A 16886-nucleotide genomic window follows, 5' to 3' on the forward strand; every position below is an offset into this window, starting at 1 on the left:
CCAATGGGCTGAGAAGTGGCAGATGGAGTTTAATTCAGATAAATGCGAGGTGCTGCATTTTGGGAAAGCAAATCTTAGCAGGACTTATACACTTAATGGTAAGGTCCTAGGGAGTGTTGCTGAACAAAGTGACCTTGGAGTGCAAGTTCATAGCTCCTTGAAAGTGGAGTCACAGGTAGATAGTATAGTGAAGAAGGCGTGTGGGGATATGCCTTCCTTTATTGGTCAGAGTATTGAGTACAGGAGTTGGGAGATCATGTTGCGGCTGTACAGGGCATTGGTTAGGCCACTGTTGGAATATTGCATACAATTCTGGTCTCCTTCCTATTGGAAAGATGTTGTGAAACTTGAAAGGGTTCAGAAAAGATTTACAAGGATGTTGCCAGGGTTGGAGGATCTGAGCTACAGGGAGAGGCTGAACAGGCTGGGGCTGTTTTCCCTGGAGCGTTGGAGTCTGAGGGGTGACCTTATAAATGTTCACAAAATTATGAGGGGCATGGATAGGATAAATAGACAAAATTTATTTGGTTTGGAGGGATATGAGCTGGGTACTGGCAGGTGGGACTAGATTGGGTTGGGATATTTAATCGGTTGGACTGAAGGGTCTGTTTCCATGCTGTACATCTCTATGACTCTTTGACTGTACTTCTGAAGCTTTATAATGCTTTGGTCAGACCACATTTAGAGTATTGTGAGCAATTTTGGGCCCTATCCCTCAGGAAAGATGTGTTGGCCCTGGACTGGGTCCAGAGGAGGTTCACGAGAATGATCCCAGGAATGAAAGGTTAAACATATGAGAGGAACGTTTGAGCACTGTGGGACTATACTCGATGGAGTGTAGAAGGATGAGGGAGGGGGATTCAATTGAAACTTTCAGAATACTAAAGGGTCAGAATAGAATGGATGCTGGGGAATTTGTTTCCTCTGACAGGAGAGACGAGAACCCGAGGGCACCGCCTTCGAGGAAAGGGAAAACCTTTTAGAATGGAGATAAGGAGAAATTTCTTAAGCCGCAGAGTGGTGAATCTGTGGAATTTATTGCCACAGTAGACTGTGGTCATTAAGTATATTTAAAACAGCGATAGATATGTTCTTGATTGTCAAGGGGATCAAAGCTTACAGGGAGGAAATGGGAAAATGGGGTTGAAAAACCTTTCAGACATGATTGATTGGTGGAACAGACTCGATGGGTCAAATAGCCTAATGTCTGCTCCTTATGGTCTTATGCCTTGGCAAAGTGGATCCAAAATTGGCTTAGTGACAGGAGACAGAGTGATGGTAGAAGGCTGTTTGTGAGACTGGGTTCCAGTGTGCAGCAGCATGCCATAAGGATCAGTGCTGGGTCCCTTATCATTTGCGACATTGATAAATGATGTCAAGGAGAATGTGAGAGGAGTGATAAGTAAATTTGCCAATGACACAGAAGATTGGCTGAGTGGAAGGTGTTAGGGTACAGGAGAATATTAATGGATTGGTCAAATGGGCAGATCTGTGGCGATAGAATTTAACTCTGATAAATGTGAGAAAATGAATTGGAAGAAGTAACAAGACAAGGGAGTACACAAAGAATGGCAAGACAGTAGGAGATTGAGAGGGATATTTGGGGTGCTCATCCACAAACCCGTGAAGGTGAAAGTCACCAAAGAAAGTAGTTCAGAAGGCGCACAAAGTGTTTGCCTTCATCATTTGAGGCAGAGGTTATGAAAGAGAGGAGATTGTGTTGGAGCTGTACCGAACTTTGGTTGGGACACTGCTGGAGTATTGTGTGCAGTTCTGTTCACCACACTATAGGAAGGATGTGATTGCACTGGAGGGGGTGCATATGAGATTCATCAGGATGTTGCCTGGGATGGTGCTGTTCAGTTATTACAAGACGTTGGATAAGATGCTTTCTTTGGAGCAGAGAAAGTTAAGGGGGGGGAACCTGACTGAGGTGTATATGACTGAGGGGTACGGACAGAATGGATAAAAATTTCCCTTAGGTATAATTTTAAGGTGAAAGGAAGGAAGTTTAGAGGGGATTTTAAGAATTTATTTTTCTCCCAGAGGGGTTTGGAATGCGCTGTCTGGGAAGGTAGTTGAGGTGCAAAACCTCACAATCTTTAAAACATACTTGGATAAGCTCTTGAAATGTCATAGCATTCAATGGTATGTACCTAGTGCAGGAGAGTGGGACTAGTGTAGGTTTGATGGTATGGACTTGATGGGCTTCCTTTCATTTTCTGCACTATATGATTCTACGAAAAGAACTAATAGCAGACCACTTGGAAAACAGTGACAGGGTCAGACAGAGTCAGTGTAGATTTACAAAAAGATATCTTTGGTTTACACATCTACTGAAATGTTTTGAGGATGTAGCTACTGGAGTGGACCAGGGAACCCATTGGATGTGGTTCCCTCGGACTTTCAGAAGGCTTTCAGTAAGATCCTACCTAAAAGATTAATCTGGAAAGATAACCACCAACGCATTCACAATTTCTAAATCAACTTTATGATACACGTTGGGATGTAAGTGATCAGGTCCTTGGAACTTGTCAGCCTTTAATCCCATCAGTTTCCTCAACACCATTTCCCAGTTCAGAATGATTTAGATTGGTTCTTTCCACTATAACGTTTTTGGGATGTTATGTGGGTCCTCCTTTGTGAAGGTAGAGCAAAGCTATGGATGAATTGGTATGCAATCTTTTTGATCCCCATTCTAACTTAGCCTTATTCTGACAGTGAGGCTCATATTCACTACCTTTTTGTCTTCGCGTTGCCGTAGAGCTTGTGTGTTCCCCACAAGCTTCCTTTTGTAGTCTAGTTTTCCACTCTTAATCAATGCCTTTGTGCTCCTTGACCAAAATGTCAACTGCTCCTAGTCCTCAGGTTCGTCCCCCTCAGTGCTGGACCCCATCTTGCTTGCTCCCTTCACGTGTAGCCTCCCCTGACTCTGCGCCCTCATCCCAATGCTCAATCCTGCCTCTGTGCTCCCCCACCCCACATGTACTTTCTTCCAGTGTGCTTTGTGAATATTCAGTGGCAATTTTGCAGAAGGAGCACCTTATTTTAGCAGCTGGTGGAGAGGCAGTAGGCACAATTACTCACAATGCCTATTGTTGCTTTGATAAGGAAAGTGAATGTCCTCTTGCAAAGTTTCTGGAAACCACAAAAATAGGTGGAAAGCAAACAGTGAGGGTGTCACAAAGAGTCTACAAGGGATATAGACAAGTGTGCAAAAACTTTGTGGAAAAATGTGAAGTTATCTACTTTGGCAAGAGCAATAGCGGAGCTTGAATATTATTTAAATGGTGAAAGACTGCAGAAAGCTACAGAACAGGGGATTTGGAAGTCATAGAACTTCGAACATAGAATAATACAGTGATGAACAGGCCCTCAATGTTGCGCTGACCTGTGAGCTTTTCTCAGCTCGTCCCCCTACACTCTCCAATCATCATCCATGTGCTTATCCAAGAAGTCCTTCATTAATGACAAGAAGTTAGCAACCAAGCTCAGGGTGGAAAAGGTAAGGCAAATAGAAATTGCTCAGGAATGGAACACGTCTAGTAATATCTATGGAGAGAAAGCAGAATTAATATTTTGAGTCCAGTGACCCTTCCTTACAAGGCTGTTCTTGGATGGCTGAATCAGAAGCCACACAACACCACGTTATAGTCGTAACAGGTTTATTTGAAATCACAAGCCTTTGAAGTGCTGCTGCTTCAGTGAAAGCAGAGCAAACTTGGCCTACCTCTACCCTGAGGTCTGATGGTACAGGATCCTGACACCCCACCCTCTCGATGCTGGACTTCATTTTGCTCCCTCCCCCTTCTGCCGCGCCCACCCCAACCCAACCTTCCGTCCTGACCCCCTGTAGTGCTTCCCTACCTCACACAGTTTCCCTGCAGTGCGGAAACAGGCCAGTCAGCCCAACAAGTCCCCCTGACTCTCCAAAGAGCATCCCACCCAGAGCCATCATCCCTAACCTTTCCCTGTAACCCTACATTTTCCATGGCTTTTGTGGACGGCACTGTGGTGAGCACTCACAGCACCAGGGACCCAGGTTCAATTCCCGCCACAGGCGACTGTCTGTGTGGAGTTTGCATATTCTCCCCGTGTTTGTGTGGATTTCCTCTGGGCCCTCTGGTTTCCTCCCACACTCCAAAGATGTGCAGGTTAGGTGAATTAGCCATGCTAAATTGCCCGTAGTGTTAGGTGCATTAGTCAGGACTTGTTGGGCTAAATGGCCTGTTTCCATACTGTAGGGAATCTAATCTAACACATACAACCTGTCCACTGTGGACACTGTCCACTGTGAACAATTTAGCATGGCCAGTACACCTAACCTGCACATATTTGGATGATGGTAGGAAACCAGAGCACCTGGTGGAAATCCATGCACACTGGGAGAGGGTGCAAATGCCACCAAACAGTTGCCCAAGGGTGGAATTAAACCCAAGTCCCTGACGCTGTGAGGCAGCAGTGCCTACCACTGTGCCCAAAAACTTTTGTCCAGATGATTTGTGACTATTCAGTGGTGATTTTGCAGAAGGAACAAATAATTCCAGCAATGGGTGGAGAGGAGCAACTATTCAATCCATCCTGTATTGTCACTTTTGAAGTTGGCAATGTATCTAGTGCCACCCTCTCCCACTGTAACCCAGCAAACTCTTCCTTTTCCAATAGATTTGATCCTGACCATCGTGCTGCAGGCTCAACACAGAAGTGCTGGCGGGACTGAAGCGTTAATCCACTTGTTAATTTGAATCTCTCTTTGTTTGTTTTGCAATCTACAGATTGGGTACAGTCACGATCCCTCAAATGACAGCACAAGTCCGTCCAATAGCAGTGACCTCAACCCCAATCTCTTTGGCAATTTCCCTCCAGCTATGGGCCGTTGTCCCCGTCACACCTGAAGTGGATTAGCAATCGAACGATTCTCAGCGAGCTGTTTTCCTGTAAGCTGTTGATGTTGCAATCTAATTTTTTTTAGTTGTTTTTGCCCTGCAACTTTGCGACAAGTTGTGTGATTCTGACTGCACCTGTTTACAACACAGGACTCAGGTTGACTGTGCAAACTCTCAGAGCAGCTACTCAGGACTTCTCGCTCCTTTAACTTATCAGATTTTGTTGTAGAACAGCTTTGAAGAGAATAAATGCACAGTGTTTAATTTCTCAAGGTTGAGATTTGTTTCCTTGTGGATGTAATATTTGATTGGAACCAGTTCAGCAATCAGCACAACTGGATATCAGATGTGGAGGATGCAAACATTTTCATCTTTTCTTCATCTGGAACCTGGGACGGTGCCTCCAAGCGACTGTGCTCCATCAATGGGGTCCAGGTGAGCTATATGTTAGGGACTGAAGAAGGGTTTATGCCCAAAATGTCGACTGTCCTGCTCCTCGGATGCTGCCTGACCTGCTATGCTTTTTCCAGAGCCACACTTATGACTTTGACTCTTCAGCATCTGCAGTCCTCACTCTGTCCTCTTGATTAGGAACTGCACACTGTGGAACAAGGACTGAGCAGAGGGGAGACACACTCCCAAGAGGGCCTCTATTGATGACGATTTGATATGATATGCACATTGCCAGCATGTCATTGTGTACACACTGATAGATTGAATGAAGATTGCCGTTTGGAGGATTCAGCAAGTGCAATTTTATCATCAGAGGGACAGCAAGCATTGCCAAATTAAATTCACACGGATGTTAGATTGCAATCCATTTTGAGCAAGCTCTTTCCAATCTGGGCCACATGTCGTACAAAAAGCAGTTCACGGGCGGCACGGTGGCACAGTGGTTAGCACTGCTGCCTCACAGCGCCAGAGACCCGGGTTCAATTCCCTCAGGCGACTGACTGTGTGGAGTTTGCACGTTCTCCCCGTGTCTGCGTGGGTTTCCTCCGGGTGCTCCAGTTTCCTCCCACAGTCCAAAGATGTGCAGGTCAGGTGAATTGGCCATGCTAAATTGCCCATAGTGTTAGGTAAGGGGTAAATGTAGGGGTATGGGTGGGTTGCGCTTCGGTGGGTTGGTGTGGACTTGTTGGGCCGAAGGGCCTGTTTCCACACTGTATTGTAATGTAATATAATGTAATGTAATGCATTGAGAGGATGTACACTCACTTCAGTGATTCGTGGGAACTGTAAAGTTAACTCGAGGGATGTGTAATGCTAAGACGCATGAACAATGCTTATTGCAAGCTAACTCTGTGGCCCGTCAATCCCTCGAGAATCTCCCGAGCTTGTTTCCAGCTCTGGTGGTTGTGCCTTCAGCTGTCTGGGGCCGAAACTCTTTAGGCGTCTCACCCCCTCCTCTCCCTTTGCCTCAGGACACTGCTTAAAACCATTTTATTCTCAGGCTAAGCTTTTCCATGGGTTGGTTTGTGCTCTGAATCCAGGCAGGTTTCCCAGCAGTGGCATTGGAAATGGACTGGAAGCCTACAAGATGAAAGTGGGCAACCAGTTTAGATCATTCACCGGCCACTTTGCTGATTCCCAACTTGCTTCCACAGCGCCCACCTCTCGCGATGGGCTAGCTCTGTGGTTTGCCCTCTGATTTGCCGGGCAGCCAGCCTGAGAGTGCCCGCCTGGCAGAGGCAAAGCTGATCCCAATAAGCCGGACAGGCTCAGCGTGCTAAATTGTCCTGAGTAACCATGGAGGTGCACAGAAGGTGAGTTAGCCATGGTAACTGCAGGGAACGATAGAAGGGTAGGTCTGGGTGGGATGCTCTTTGGGAGATTGGTGTGGTCATGATGGGCTGAATGGCCAGCTTCCACATTGTAGGAATTCTATGAACAAATAATGATGGGGAAAAGCCATGGGATCCGGTTTGCTCAAACAAGGGACAGACAAGGGCCTCGCTCCCTGAAGCTGAGGCTGTTAAACTGAGATCACTATCTGTAAAGCTTGCAGATATTCCCAGCACTCCAGCTGAAACATTAGCTCTTTTTCCTCTTTACTGTGGGAGCCTTTTTGAGGTCTGAACCTCACGTGTCAGAATTGGGAGGTCATGTTGTGGCTGTAAAGGGTGTTAGTTAGGCCACTTTTGGAATATGGAGAGCAATTCTGGTCTCCCACCTATTGGAGATGTTATGAAACTTGAAAGGGTTCAGAAAAGATTTACAATGATGTTGCCAGGGATGGAGGATTTGAGCTATAGGGAGAGGCTGGATAGAACAAAGAGAGAACAAAGAAAATTTACAGCCCAGGTACAGGCCCTTCGGCCCTCCAAGCCTGAGCCGATCCAAATCTACTGTCTAAACCTGTCGGTCAATTCCTAAGCATTTGTATCCCTCTGCTCCCCACCTACTTATGCATCTGTCCAGATGCATCTTAAATGAATCTACTGTGCCTACCTCTACCATCTCTGCTGGCAACACGTTTCAAATGCCCACCACCCTCTGTGTGCAGTATTTGCCACGTATATCCCCCTTAAACTTTCCACCTCTCACCATGAAAGCGTGACCTCTCATTATTGAATCCTTCACCCTGGGAAAAAGCTTGTCTCTATCCACCCTGTCTATACCCTTCATGATTTTGTAAACTTCAATCAGGTCCCCCCTCAATCTCCTTTTTTCTAATGAAAATAAACCTAACCTACTCAACCTCTCTTCGTAGCTTGCACCTTCCATACCAGACAACATCCTCGTAAACCTTCACTGCACCCTCTCCAAAGCGTCCACATCCTTTTGGTAATGTGGTGACCAGAACTGTACACAGTATTCTAAATGCGACCGAATCAATGTCTTGTACAATTTTAACATGATAGGCTGGGGCTTTTTTCCCTGTAGCCTTGGACACTGAGGGGTGACCTTGTAAAGGTTATAAAATCATGAGGGACATGGATAGGATAAAAAGACAAGATTTTTTCCCTGGGATAGGGAGTCTAGAACTAGAGGGCATAGGAAAGGGGAAAGGTTTAAAAGGGACCTAAGAGGCAACTTTTTCATGTAGAGGGTGGTGCATGTATGGAATGAGCTGCCAGAGGAAGTGGTGGAGGCTGGTACAATTGCAGTATTTAAGTAGGATGAGTATATGAATAGGAAGAGTTTAGAGGAATATGGGCCAAGTGCTGGCAAATGGGACTAGATTAGGTTCAGATATCTGGTCAGCATGGACAAGTTGGACCTAAGGGTCTGTTTCTGTGCTGTACATCTGTATGATCTTATGAATCTATAACAAGCCCTGAAACTATTACACTGATTTCTAATGCAGATATTTTAACTTGGAGTTGTTTGTAGAGAACAAAGAGGAATACAGAACAGGAACAGGCCCTTCGGCCCTCTAAGTCTCTGCCGATCATCATCCCCTAACTAAACTAAACAACAAACCCTCTGCCCTCATCTACTCTGTATCCCTCTAATCCCTCCCTATTCATGTAACCATCCAGATGCCTCTTAAACGTTGCCAATGTGCCTGCTTCCACCACCTCTTCAGGCAGTGTGTTCCAGACTGCTATCACTCTCTGCATGAAAAATGCCCCTCACACAGCTCCCTTAAACTTTCCCCTCTCACCTTGAATTTATGATCCCTTGTGATTGAAACTTCAGCCCTGGGAAAAAGCCTCTGACGATCCATCCTATCCACCCTATCTCACAATTCTGTAGACCTCTATCAGGCCTTCTTTCAGCCACCGTCTTTCCAGTGAAAACTATCGTAGTCTTTTTAACCTTTCCTCCTGGTGAACCTTCTCTGCACTCTCTCCAAAGCTTCCTCCTGGTAGTGTGGCAACCAAAACTGTACGCAAAACTCTAAATGCGGCCTAACAAGGGTTTTACATAGCTGGTTTGCCAATTACTGAACTCCATGCCCTGGATTATGAAGGCAAGCATGCCCTATGCCACTTTAGTCACCTTGGCAACCGGTGTTGCCACCTTTAGGGAAGTGTGGGACTGCATGCCCAGATCTTTCTCTCTGTTAATGTTCCTAAGGGTTCTGCCAAAGGGTTATGGTTAAAAGTTTCAAAAGGGCCAGCACTAGTATGTTTATTTATTGAAACAGTATAATCAATGATGTCCTTCCTGCATCACAGTCTCCTAGGATGGCTGGCACTATCAATTCTTTATTTCTTCTAAAAAGGACACAAAACCATTCATGTATGATGTTAAACTGAGGCTGCATCTATCATCTCATGTGGATGTAAAAGATCCTCTGAGATCCTCCGACGTAGGAATCTTAGTAGACCATTCAGCCCATCGAGTCGGCTCTGCCAATCAATGGTTGGTCTGATAATCATCCACTTGCCTGCCTTTCCTCCATAACTCCTGATTGCCCCACTGATTAAAAATCTGACCATCTTAGCCTTGAATATACTTAATGACCCAGTTTCAACAGCCATCTGTTGTAAAGAATTCCACTGTTTCACCACTCTCTAAAGAAGAAATTGCTCCTCACATCTGTCTTCAATGTCCAACTCCTTTATTCTGACATTATGCCCTCTGGTCCCAGACTAACCTCACAAGTGGAAACAAGCCCTCCACATCTACCCTGTTAATATCCCGAAGAATCTTTTATATTTCAATAAAGTCACCTCTCAGTCTTTGGGCCTGTACTCATTGAAGTTTCAATCTACTTAACCTATCTCTTTAGGAAAGTCCCTCCATACCATGGATAAACCTACTGAAACCTCTCTGGATTGCCTCCAAAGCCAGTATATCTCTCCTTCGACAGTGTGAGAGGGTCTTCCAGGTGTGATGTGATTTATACCTTGTATAGTTTTAGCAAGACTTCTCCATTTTTATATTCCATTCCCTTGAAATAAAGGACAACATTCCATTTGCCTTCCCTATTCCTTGCTGAATTTGGATGTTAATTTCTTGTGATTTATACATGAGGACTCCCAATTCCCCCTGTGTTGCAGCTTTCTGAAGCCTTTCTCCATTGAAATCATATTTACTTGCTGTATTCCTCCTGCCACGAATGCATAGAGTCATATTTTCCCACATTATATTCCATCCGCCAGCTTTTGCCCACTTACTCTTTGTGTCATCATTGCCACTTGTCTTCCCACCTATTGTTATGTCATCTGTAAGTTTGGATGAGGAAAATAAATGCACTGCAGCCAAGTCATGAATATATGTATTGTAAATAATTGGGTGTCCAACACTGATTCATGTGGCTTTCCATTTATTACAGGTTGCCAGCCTGAAAATGTGCTCCTTATCCCAATTTTCGGTTTTCTACAATTAGCAAACCTCTTGGATGGCAGCAGCAAAGTTCATACTGATGTCCTATTGCTATTTATCATGTTGCTGACTTGAGGCAGCTTGCTGCGCCCAAATTGGCTCCTGCAAATTCCGACATTTCAACAGCTTTGAGGCTTCAATCAGTTTTTAATTTGCCACAAGGTTCTTTCAGGAAGTTGCACAATGCTTTCCATAAATGCAAGTTTTTACTTTTATTCCCTCCTTCATCCTGATGACTTTTGTTCTTCCTTTAACAAAATAAAATTCTCCGCAGTAAACGTGCTTGCGCCCTTAACTTCTACAGATGACAAGGAATAGACTGTGAAACATTAAAAAGCAGTTTAAAGGAATCAAAAGGCGTGAAGTAAAAGATAAGGGCAAATGGAAATTATAGCATTCCCAAATAGGAAAACCCAAGCAAGCAATTGCTTTCTCTCTTGTTTAAAAGGAATATTTAATATATTAAGATGGAGCTTCTTTGAGCTTCGCTGATGACTGTGTTTGACCTCCAGCCAGATAACCAGACTGGGGTGACATTCTCCCTGAAAGCATTTTAGTGGTGTGTATCGGATGGTTGCAATTTCTCATGCATGCATGTTAAAACAAGGATGAAACTGAGACTTTGCCGAAACGGCCATATTCTCTCACCAAGTCGGTTTGGAAAGCAATCCATCAGGCAGTTTTCAGAATGAACTGCCTCAGTTCCTCTCAGCACAGGAGAACACTTTGAGCTTATGAGAACTTTGAGTCCTTTGATGCGAAGCTGTAGAAATATTGTCTTGGATTCAAATGCATGTGGCAGTACTCCGAGACTTGGTAGTACATCAGGCAGCTGCTTTTAATACAATACAGGATGTAAGATTACTCCTATTTAGCTGGTGGAGACGTTAGGGTCATTTGATACAACTGTGAAGATCCTTTTGCTTTCAAGCACCTCAATCTCTTCCCCAAACTGGATGACATCGCAGTTCAATAGATATCAATGATAGGGCTTATGGATTTTCCTCTATCTTGGGTAATAATGATTTCTCAATGTCTCCATTATTGAAGATAAGGACCCAGAGAAAATGGTCAGCACACTGTCTTTTCACATAATACACAGTTGAATCCTTGCCGGGCAGGAAGGTCTTATGAGAGTTGAAAAGTCGAATCCTACACCAGACACTTGAGAATGTAATCCAGGTTGGCAGGAAGATCCCATGACACCATTTCAAAGAGCGAAAGAGTTCCTCCTGCGCTGTGATCAATATTTATCACTGCCTGTCCAGGCAGTTCCAGCTTAGTTGGTAGCGCAATTGCTTTGGATACAGAAAGTCATGCATTCAAGCCCCACGCTAGAGCTTATGTATGTTGACCAAGGCTGATGTATCCAATATAGCACTGAGGGAATACACTGGTTGCTGAGAGATTGTTGCATTTGGTGTTGAAAGATGTAAAACAGCCTTTTAAGTGCATATAAGATATCCCATGGCACTATGTAGCAGAGGAGCTCTCTTCAGAGACCTGGCCAATATTTATCCCTCATTCCCAAAACAAATTATCTGACTATTATCACATTGCCAAGCGAGGGAGCTTGCTGCATGCAAATTGATTGCCACTTTATCTCTGCCACAACCGTATCAGCATTTTTAAAACAGTTAAGCAGCTGCAAAGGATGCTCGGAGTTCCCTGTTGATTGTGTCAGGTTTTATATAAATGTTTTAAGCAAGACAGGGATGACATTGTGTGTACACTTTGGAAATAGTTTTGTCAGCCGTCGTGCACTTTGGGAAAGGTGCTACATAAACGTAAGCCTTTCCTTTAGCTCACTCACTTCAAAGCAAGCAAAACAGCAACAAAAATCGGCTGCTCCCTGTATTTTGAGTAAGGTTTCCAAAGGCAGGATCTGGTAGCATGCAGTCATAAAATCTACCAGATTTTATTATTTTCATGCAGTCCTCTTGTCCAGAGAGGGGACACACCTTGGCACTTAATCAAATGAAAGCTTCCTTAGTAAAATAGCACCTAACTCCTACCTAAATATGTTTGTTCATTTTGCATTTGGTTAATTTGATTTATTATAATAGATTCAGGTGTTTTACATCTACTGATCTTCCTAAATACCAGTATTATAAACTTTATCATGCATCAATACTTGAATAGGTCCAACAACGGTGAACATTTCCATCTTTCCAAGCTCTTTAAAATGCAGACCTTGATCAGATAAGATATTCATGATCCCCTCTTTGGGATTAAAATAGCTAGGTGCATGCTTTTGACTGGTGCTGATTTGAGGACGGAAGGGCCATTTTCTGGTGCTGCAGACCACTAAGACACACACTCCCATCCCGTCCCCAGTCCTCAAACCCACCCCAGGAAAGATGTGGGTATAAGTTGTTGAAGTTAAGGGATCAAAGGTTCTGGGGCAAAGCAAGAACAGTTGGATGATCAGTCCTGATCATATTGCACTGTGGGGCAGGCTTGAAGGGCTGAAAGGCCAACAAGGCTTCTTTTCTCTATGTTCCTGTGAAACCGGAAGATCGTAAGGGAACTTGGCAGATCAGATGTGGAAAGAATGCTTTGTCTTGTGGTAGCATCTTTAACGAGGGGTCATTACTTAAACACAAGAAGTCACCCATTTAGAATAGCAATTGTTGAAGAGTGTGGTGCTGGAAAACCACAGCCAGTCAGGCAACATCCGAGGCGCAGGAGAATCGACATTTCAAGCATCAGCTCTTCATCATACAGAGGCTAGCAATTGGGCAAGTTTTTTTTCCTCACTCCTGGGATCATGAATCTTTGAAATCCACTTCTTCAAAAAAACAGGTGTCCAAAAGCAGAGTCCTTGAATATTTTTAAGGCAGAGATTGAGAGATTCTTGCTAAGCAATGGATGAAAGATTATCAGGTGTTGGCAGGATTGGGGATTTGAGATTACAGTCAGATCCATTATGATCTGATTAAAGGGAGAGTTGGCTCAACGGGCTTTGTCTGCTCTTGATTCATTTGTTTGTATGTAAGTGCCTTTATAGTGTTCAACACTGCCATTAAATCTCTCCTTAATGTTCTCTGCTGTATGGCGAAGAAGCCCAGCTTAGGATCATAGATTTATAGAACCATAAGACAGTTACAATTCCAGTATCCACAGTGCATTGTTTTATTCTCTCTCCACAATAATTAATGTCCTTCAGCACCAATATCATTCTTGTAAATCAGGAAAGCACACCAATGCCTCTATTTCCTCAGAAAGCCAAACAAAACTTGCCATGTCTGCAATGACTCTTACCAATTTTTACAGATACAACATACAAAGCATCTTACCCAGATGCAACACAGATGGTATGGCAGCTGCTCTGCCCACGATTGTAAGGAATTGCAGAGAGTTGTTAACACCTTTCCAGTCCATCATTAAAACCAGCCTTCTTTCCATTGAGTCTGTCTACCCTCCCTGTTGCCTCAGGAAAGCAACCAATGAGGGTAACATCTCTCAGCACTGAGGGCAGCAATCAGCATTGACCAACATCACTGAAACATTCAGCTCATGTGGTCACATCCACAATGCCACAAACCAGTTGGCTGCTGCCTTTCCTACATTTCCAGAGTGGAATGTGTTACTGGATGTAATACACTGTGTGACAGACTGAGGTTGTGAAAGATCTGAGTCAAGGGTGTTCGGGAAAGAAGTGAGATGGTTATCCGATAGATACATTGTGTCTGCACCCTCTGATTCCACCCCACCGCAACCCCCCCCCGCGCCATACCACCACCTATACCACAATGAAAACACAGTCGGTGGGGACCATAAAAGCCAGCCTGAAGGAAAATCTGATGCTACATAAAGCACAACATTGTAGAATTTGCAAAGGTGCAGCATATGGCAAAGTCTGATGTATCGTTACAGTTTCGAGCTTACATTTCTGGTCTCCCTCCTAAGGAAAGATGTTATTAAACTGGAAAGGGTTCAGAAAAGATTTACAAGGATGTTCCTGGGGTCGGACGGTCTGAGTTATAGGGAGAAGCTAAATAGACTGGGGCTATTTTCCCTGGAGCATCAGAGGCTGAGGTGTGACTTTATAGATGTTTACAAAATCATAAGGGGCATGGGTAGGGTGAATAGCCAAGGTCTATTTTTTCCCACATTAGGGCAGTCCAAAACTAGAGGGCAGAGGTTTAAGGTGAATGGGGAAAGATAAGGGGCATTTTTTTTATACAAAGGGCGATGCGTGTATGGAACTAGCTGCCAGAGGAAGTGATGGAGGCTGGTACAATTGCAACATTTAAAATGCATCTGGATGGGTGCCTGAATAGGAAAGGTTTAGAGGGATATGGGCCAAATGCTGCCAAATGGGATGAGATTAATTTAGGATGTCTAGATTAGATTAGATTACTTACAGTGTGGAAACAGGCCCTTCGGCCCAACAAGTCCACACCGACCCGCCGAAGTGTAACCCACCCAGACCCATTACCCCTACAGGAGAAAGTGAGGTCTGCAGATGCTGGAGATCAGGGCTGGAAATGTGTTGCTGGAAAAGCGCAGCAGGTCAGGCAGCATCCAGGGAACAGGAGAATCGACATTTCGGGCATAAGCCACAAGCAACACATTTCCAGCCCATTACCCCTACACCTAACACTACGGGCAATTTAGCATGGCCAATTTGCCTAACCTGCACATTTTTTGGATTGTGGGAGGAAACCGGAGCACCCGGAGGAAACCCACGCAGACACAGGGAGAATGTGCAAACTCCACACAGTCAGTCGCCTGAGGCGGGAATTGAACCCGGGTCTCTGGCGCTGTGAGGCAACAGTGCTAACCACTGTGCCACCGTGCCGCCCACATGCAATTGGACTGAAGGGTCTGTTTCCATGCTGTATATCTCTATGGTTCAACTCTCAATCTCTGCTGCTTCAAGGATAACAACCTCAGCCTATCTAAGCTTTCCTCATAGCTTAGACCCTCCAGTCCAGGCAGCACCCTCTCTCTAGTGTGATCCCATCCTTCCTACAAAGCTATGATTAGAACTGCATGCAGTACTCCAGCTGTGGTCTAACCAGAGTTCACACATCCAAAAAAAGTCTCATCCTCAGTACTGCACTGAACAGTCAATCTTGGTGTTTTGCTGGTAGGTCTTGGAGTGGGATTTGAACTCATCCTCGGCTTCTTTCTGCAAAAAAAAAGGAAGATGCACAGAGACATGCACAACAGAATGTTACTGGATTCACATTTGGCTAGGCCAAGGAAAGGGCAGCGGAACAAAAGAAACCTAATGGGATAGCTCGTAGCTTGTTGCTTAGGCAGTTTAATAGTTGAAACAAGCCCTACTTCAATGCAGGTACAAAATACTGGGTAATTAGTGCCAGAGATAAGAAATAGTGGAAGCTGGATGTTGATAAGGGGTTCTGATCGTTTTTTTCTCTCTCTCTTTGAGATCCTGCAGGACGACGATTCAATCATCAACCAACCGGACAGAAATAAACAAGATAGGAGTGGGGTGTGCAAAACAAAAGCAGCTAAGTTCAACTGTGAAGCTGCTATCCTAAATAACCGAATGAGCAGCTCACTGATCAAACACTGAAGAGGAAGTTGGGCACTTGTTCTGAAATAGTAGATTTCCTGACCTCAGGAGGAGAGGTCAGCAGTTACTGTGCCAAGGATTAACCAAATTGCGTGTCTTGTATTCTATTCCTCCTCTCAGAAAGTGCTGCCTAATTCAGTTTGCAGTGTCACTGACTGACTACTTAATATAGCTCGCGGACAGTGGTCTTGCAGTGTAAAGTGTCCGGCAGCACCTTGTTCAGTGATGCTATTTCCTAGCCCTACTCTCCAGGAGCACTTGTGGGGCTCTGAGAGAGATTATGAATAGCTCTCCCTCTCTGCCCACTGCATTCACTGCATTCTGTACATGCCTGTATTCCGTTGGTGCTCACCAGCTATGTTAAATTAGGTCTTCTCACTGAGAGCACTCCGCGCTTTATTCCAACGCAGTCCCGGGCAAGAGAAAGCAACCCAATACCTGAACTGTCCCTGTCTTCTGATAAGTCATGAAAACAGCTTCTGAGTGACCTGCGGTATGCAGGAAGGTGAAGGTTGGAATTATGGAAGGAGGTAAAGAATGTCGGGAAAAAAGGCAAAGCAACAGAATTGTCAAATATCAGAAGAGGAGCCTTTCAACTCTATCGCAGAGTTTAATCATAGAGTCCCTACAGTGTGGAAACAGGCCATTTGGCCCAATATGTCTACACCGACCCTCCAAAGAGTATCTCACCCAGACCCATTCCCTATTACTCTCCATTTCCCTTGACTAATGCACCTAACCTACATATCCCGAACACTAAAGGTGATTTAGCATGGCCGATTCACCTAACCTGCACATCTTTGGGTTGTTGGAGGAAACCGGAGCACCCAGAGGAAACCCATGCAGACATGGGGAGAATGTGCAAACTCCACACCTGAGGCTGGAATCAAACATGGGTCTCTGGTACTATGAGGCAGCAGTGTTAACCACTGAGCTACTGTGCAGCCCATTAAAGACTTATAGAGTCTTAGAGGGAGAGTCATCTAAACACAAACCGTTAGCTTCCTTTCTCTCCATGGATGCTGCCTGACCTGCTGTGATCTTCAACATATTTTGTTTGCAGTACAGATTCCAGCATCTGCAGTAATTTGCTCCAATAGAATCAGAGAGATATACAGCACAGATACAGACCCTTCAGTCCAATCCATCCGCACCAATCAGATGTCCTA

The 16886-nt window shown here is 44.6% G+C and overlaps 1 protein-coding gene across 3 annotated transcripts in view; it reads left to right on the forward strand.

Moving 5' to 3' along the window:
• Nucleotides 1-16403, forward strand: part of fbxo3 (F-box protein 3) — a 64354-nt gene extending 47951 nt beyond the window's left edge. The window contains exons 11-12 of one of the 3 annotated variants that reach the window (XM_043706339.1): nt 4776-4937; nt 15571-16403. In XM_043706339.1, the coding sequence (XP_043562274.1) occupies nt 4776-4895 (120 nt within the window). In that variant the 3' untranslated portion in view covers nt 4896-4937; nt 15571-16403. Of the gene's footprint in view, nt 1-4775; nt 5155-10116; nt 10456-15570 lie in introns of those variants that run through there. The other 2 variants (XM_043706340.1, XM_043706338.1) reach the window with 2 other exon arrangements.
• Nucleotides 16404-16886: the final 483 nt, after the last annotated feature.

This window comes from Chiloscyllium plagiosum, chromosome 16, assembly GCF_004010195.1.
Source record: "Chiloscyllium plagiosum isolate BGI_BamShark_2017 chromosome 16, ASM401019v2, whole genome shotgun sequence".
Classification (NCBI taxonomy): domain Eukaryota; kingdom Metazoa; phylum Chordata; class Chondrichthyes; order Orectolobiformes; family Hemiscylliidae; genus Chiloscyllium; species Chiloscyllium plagiosum.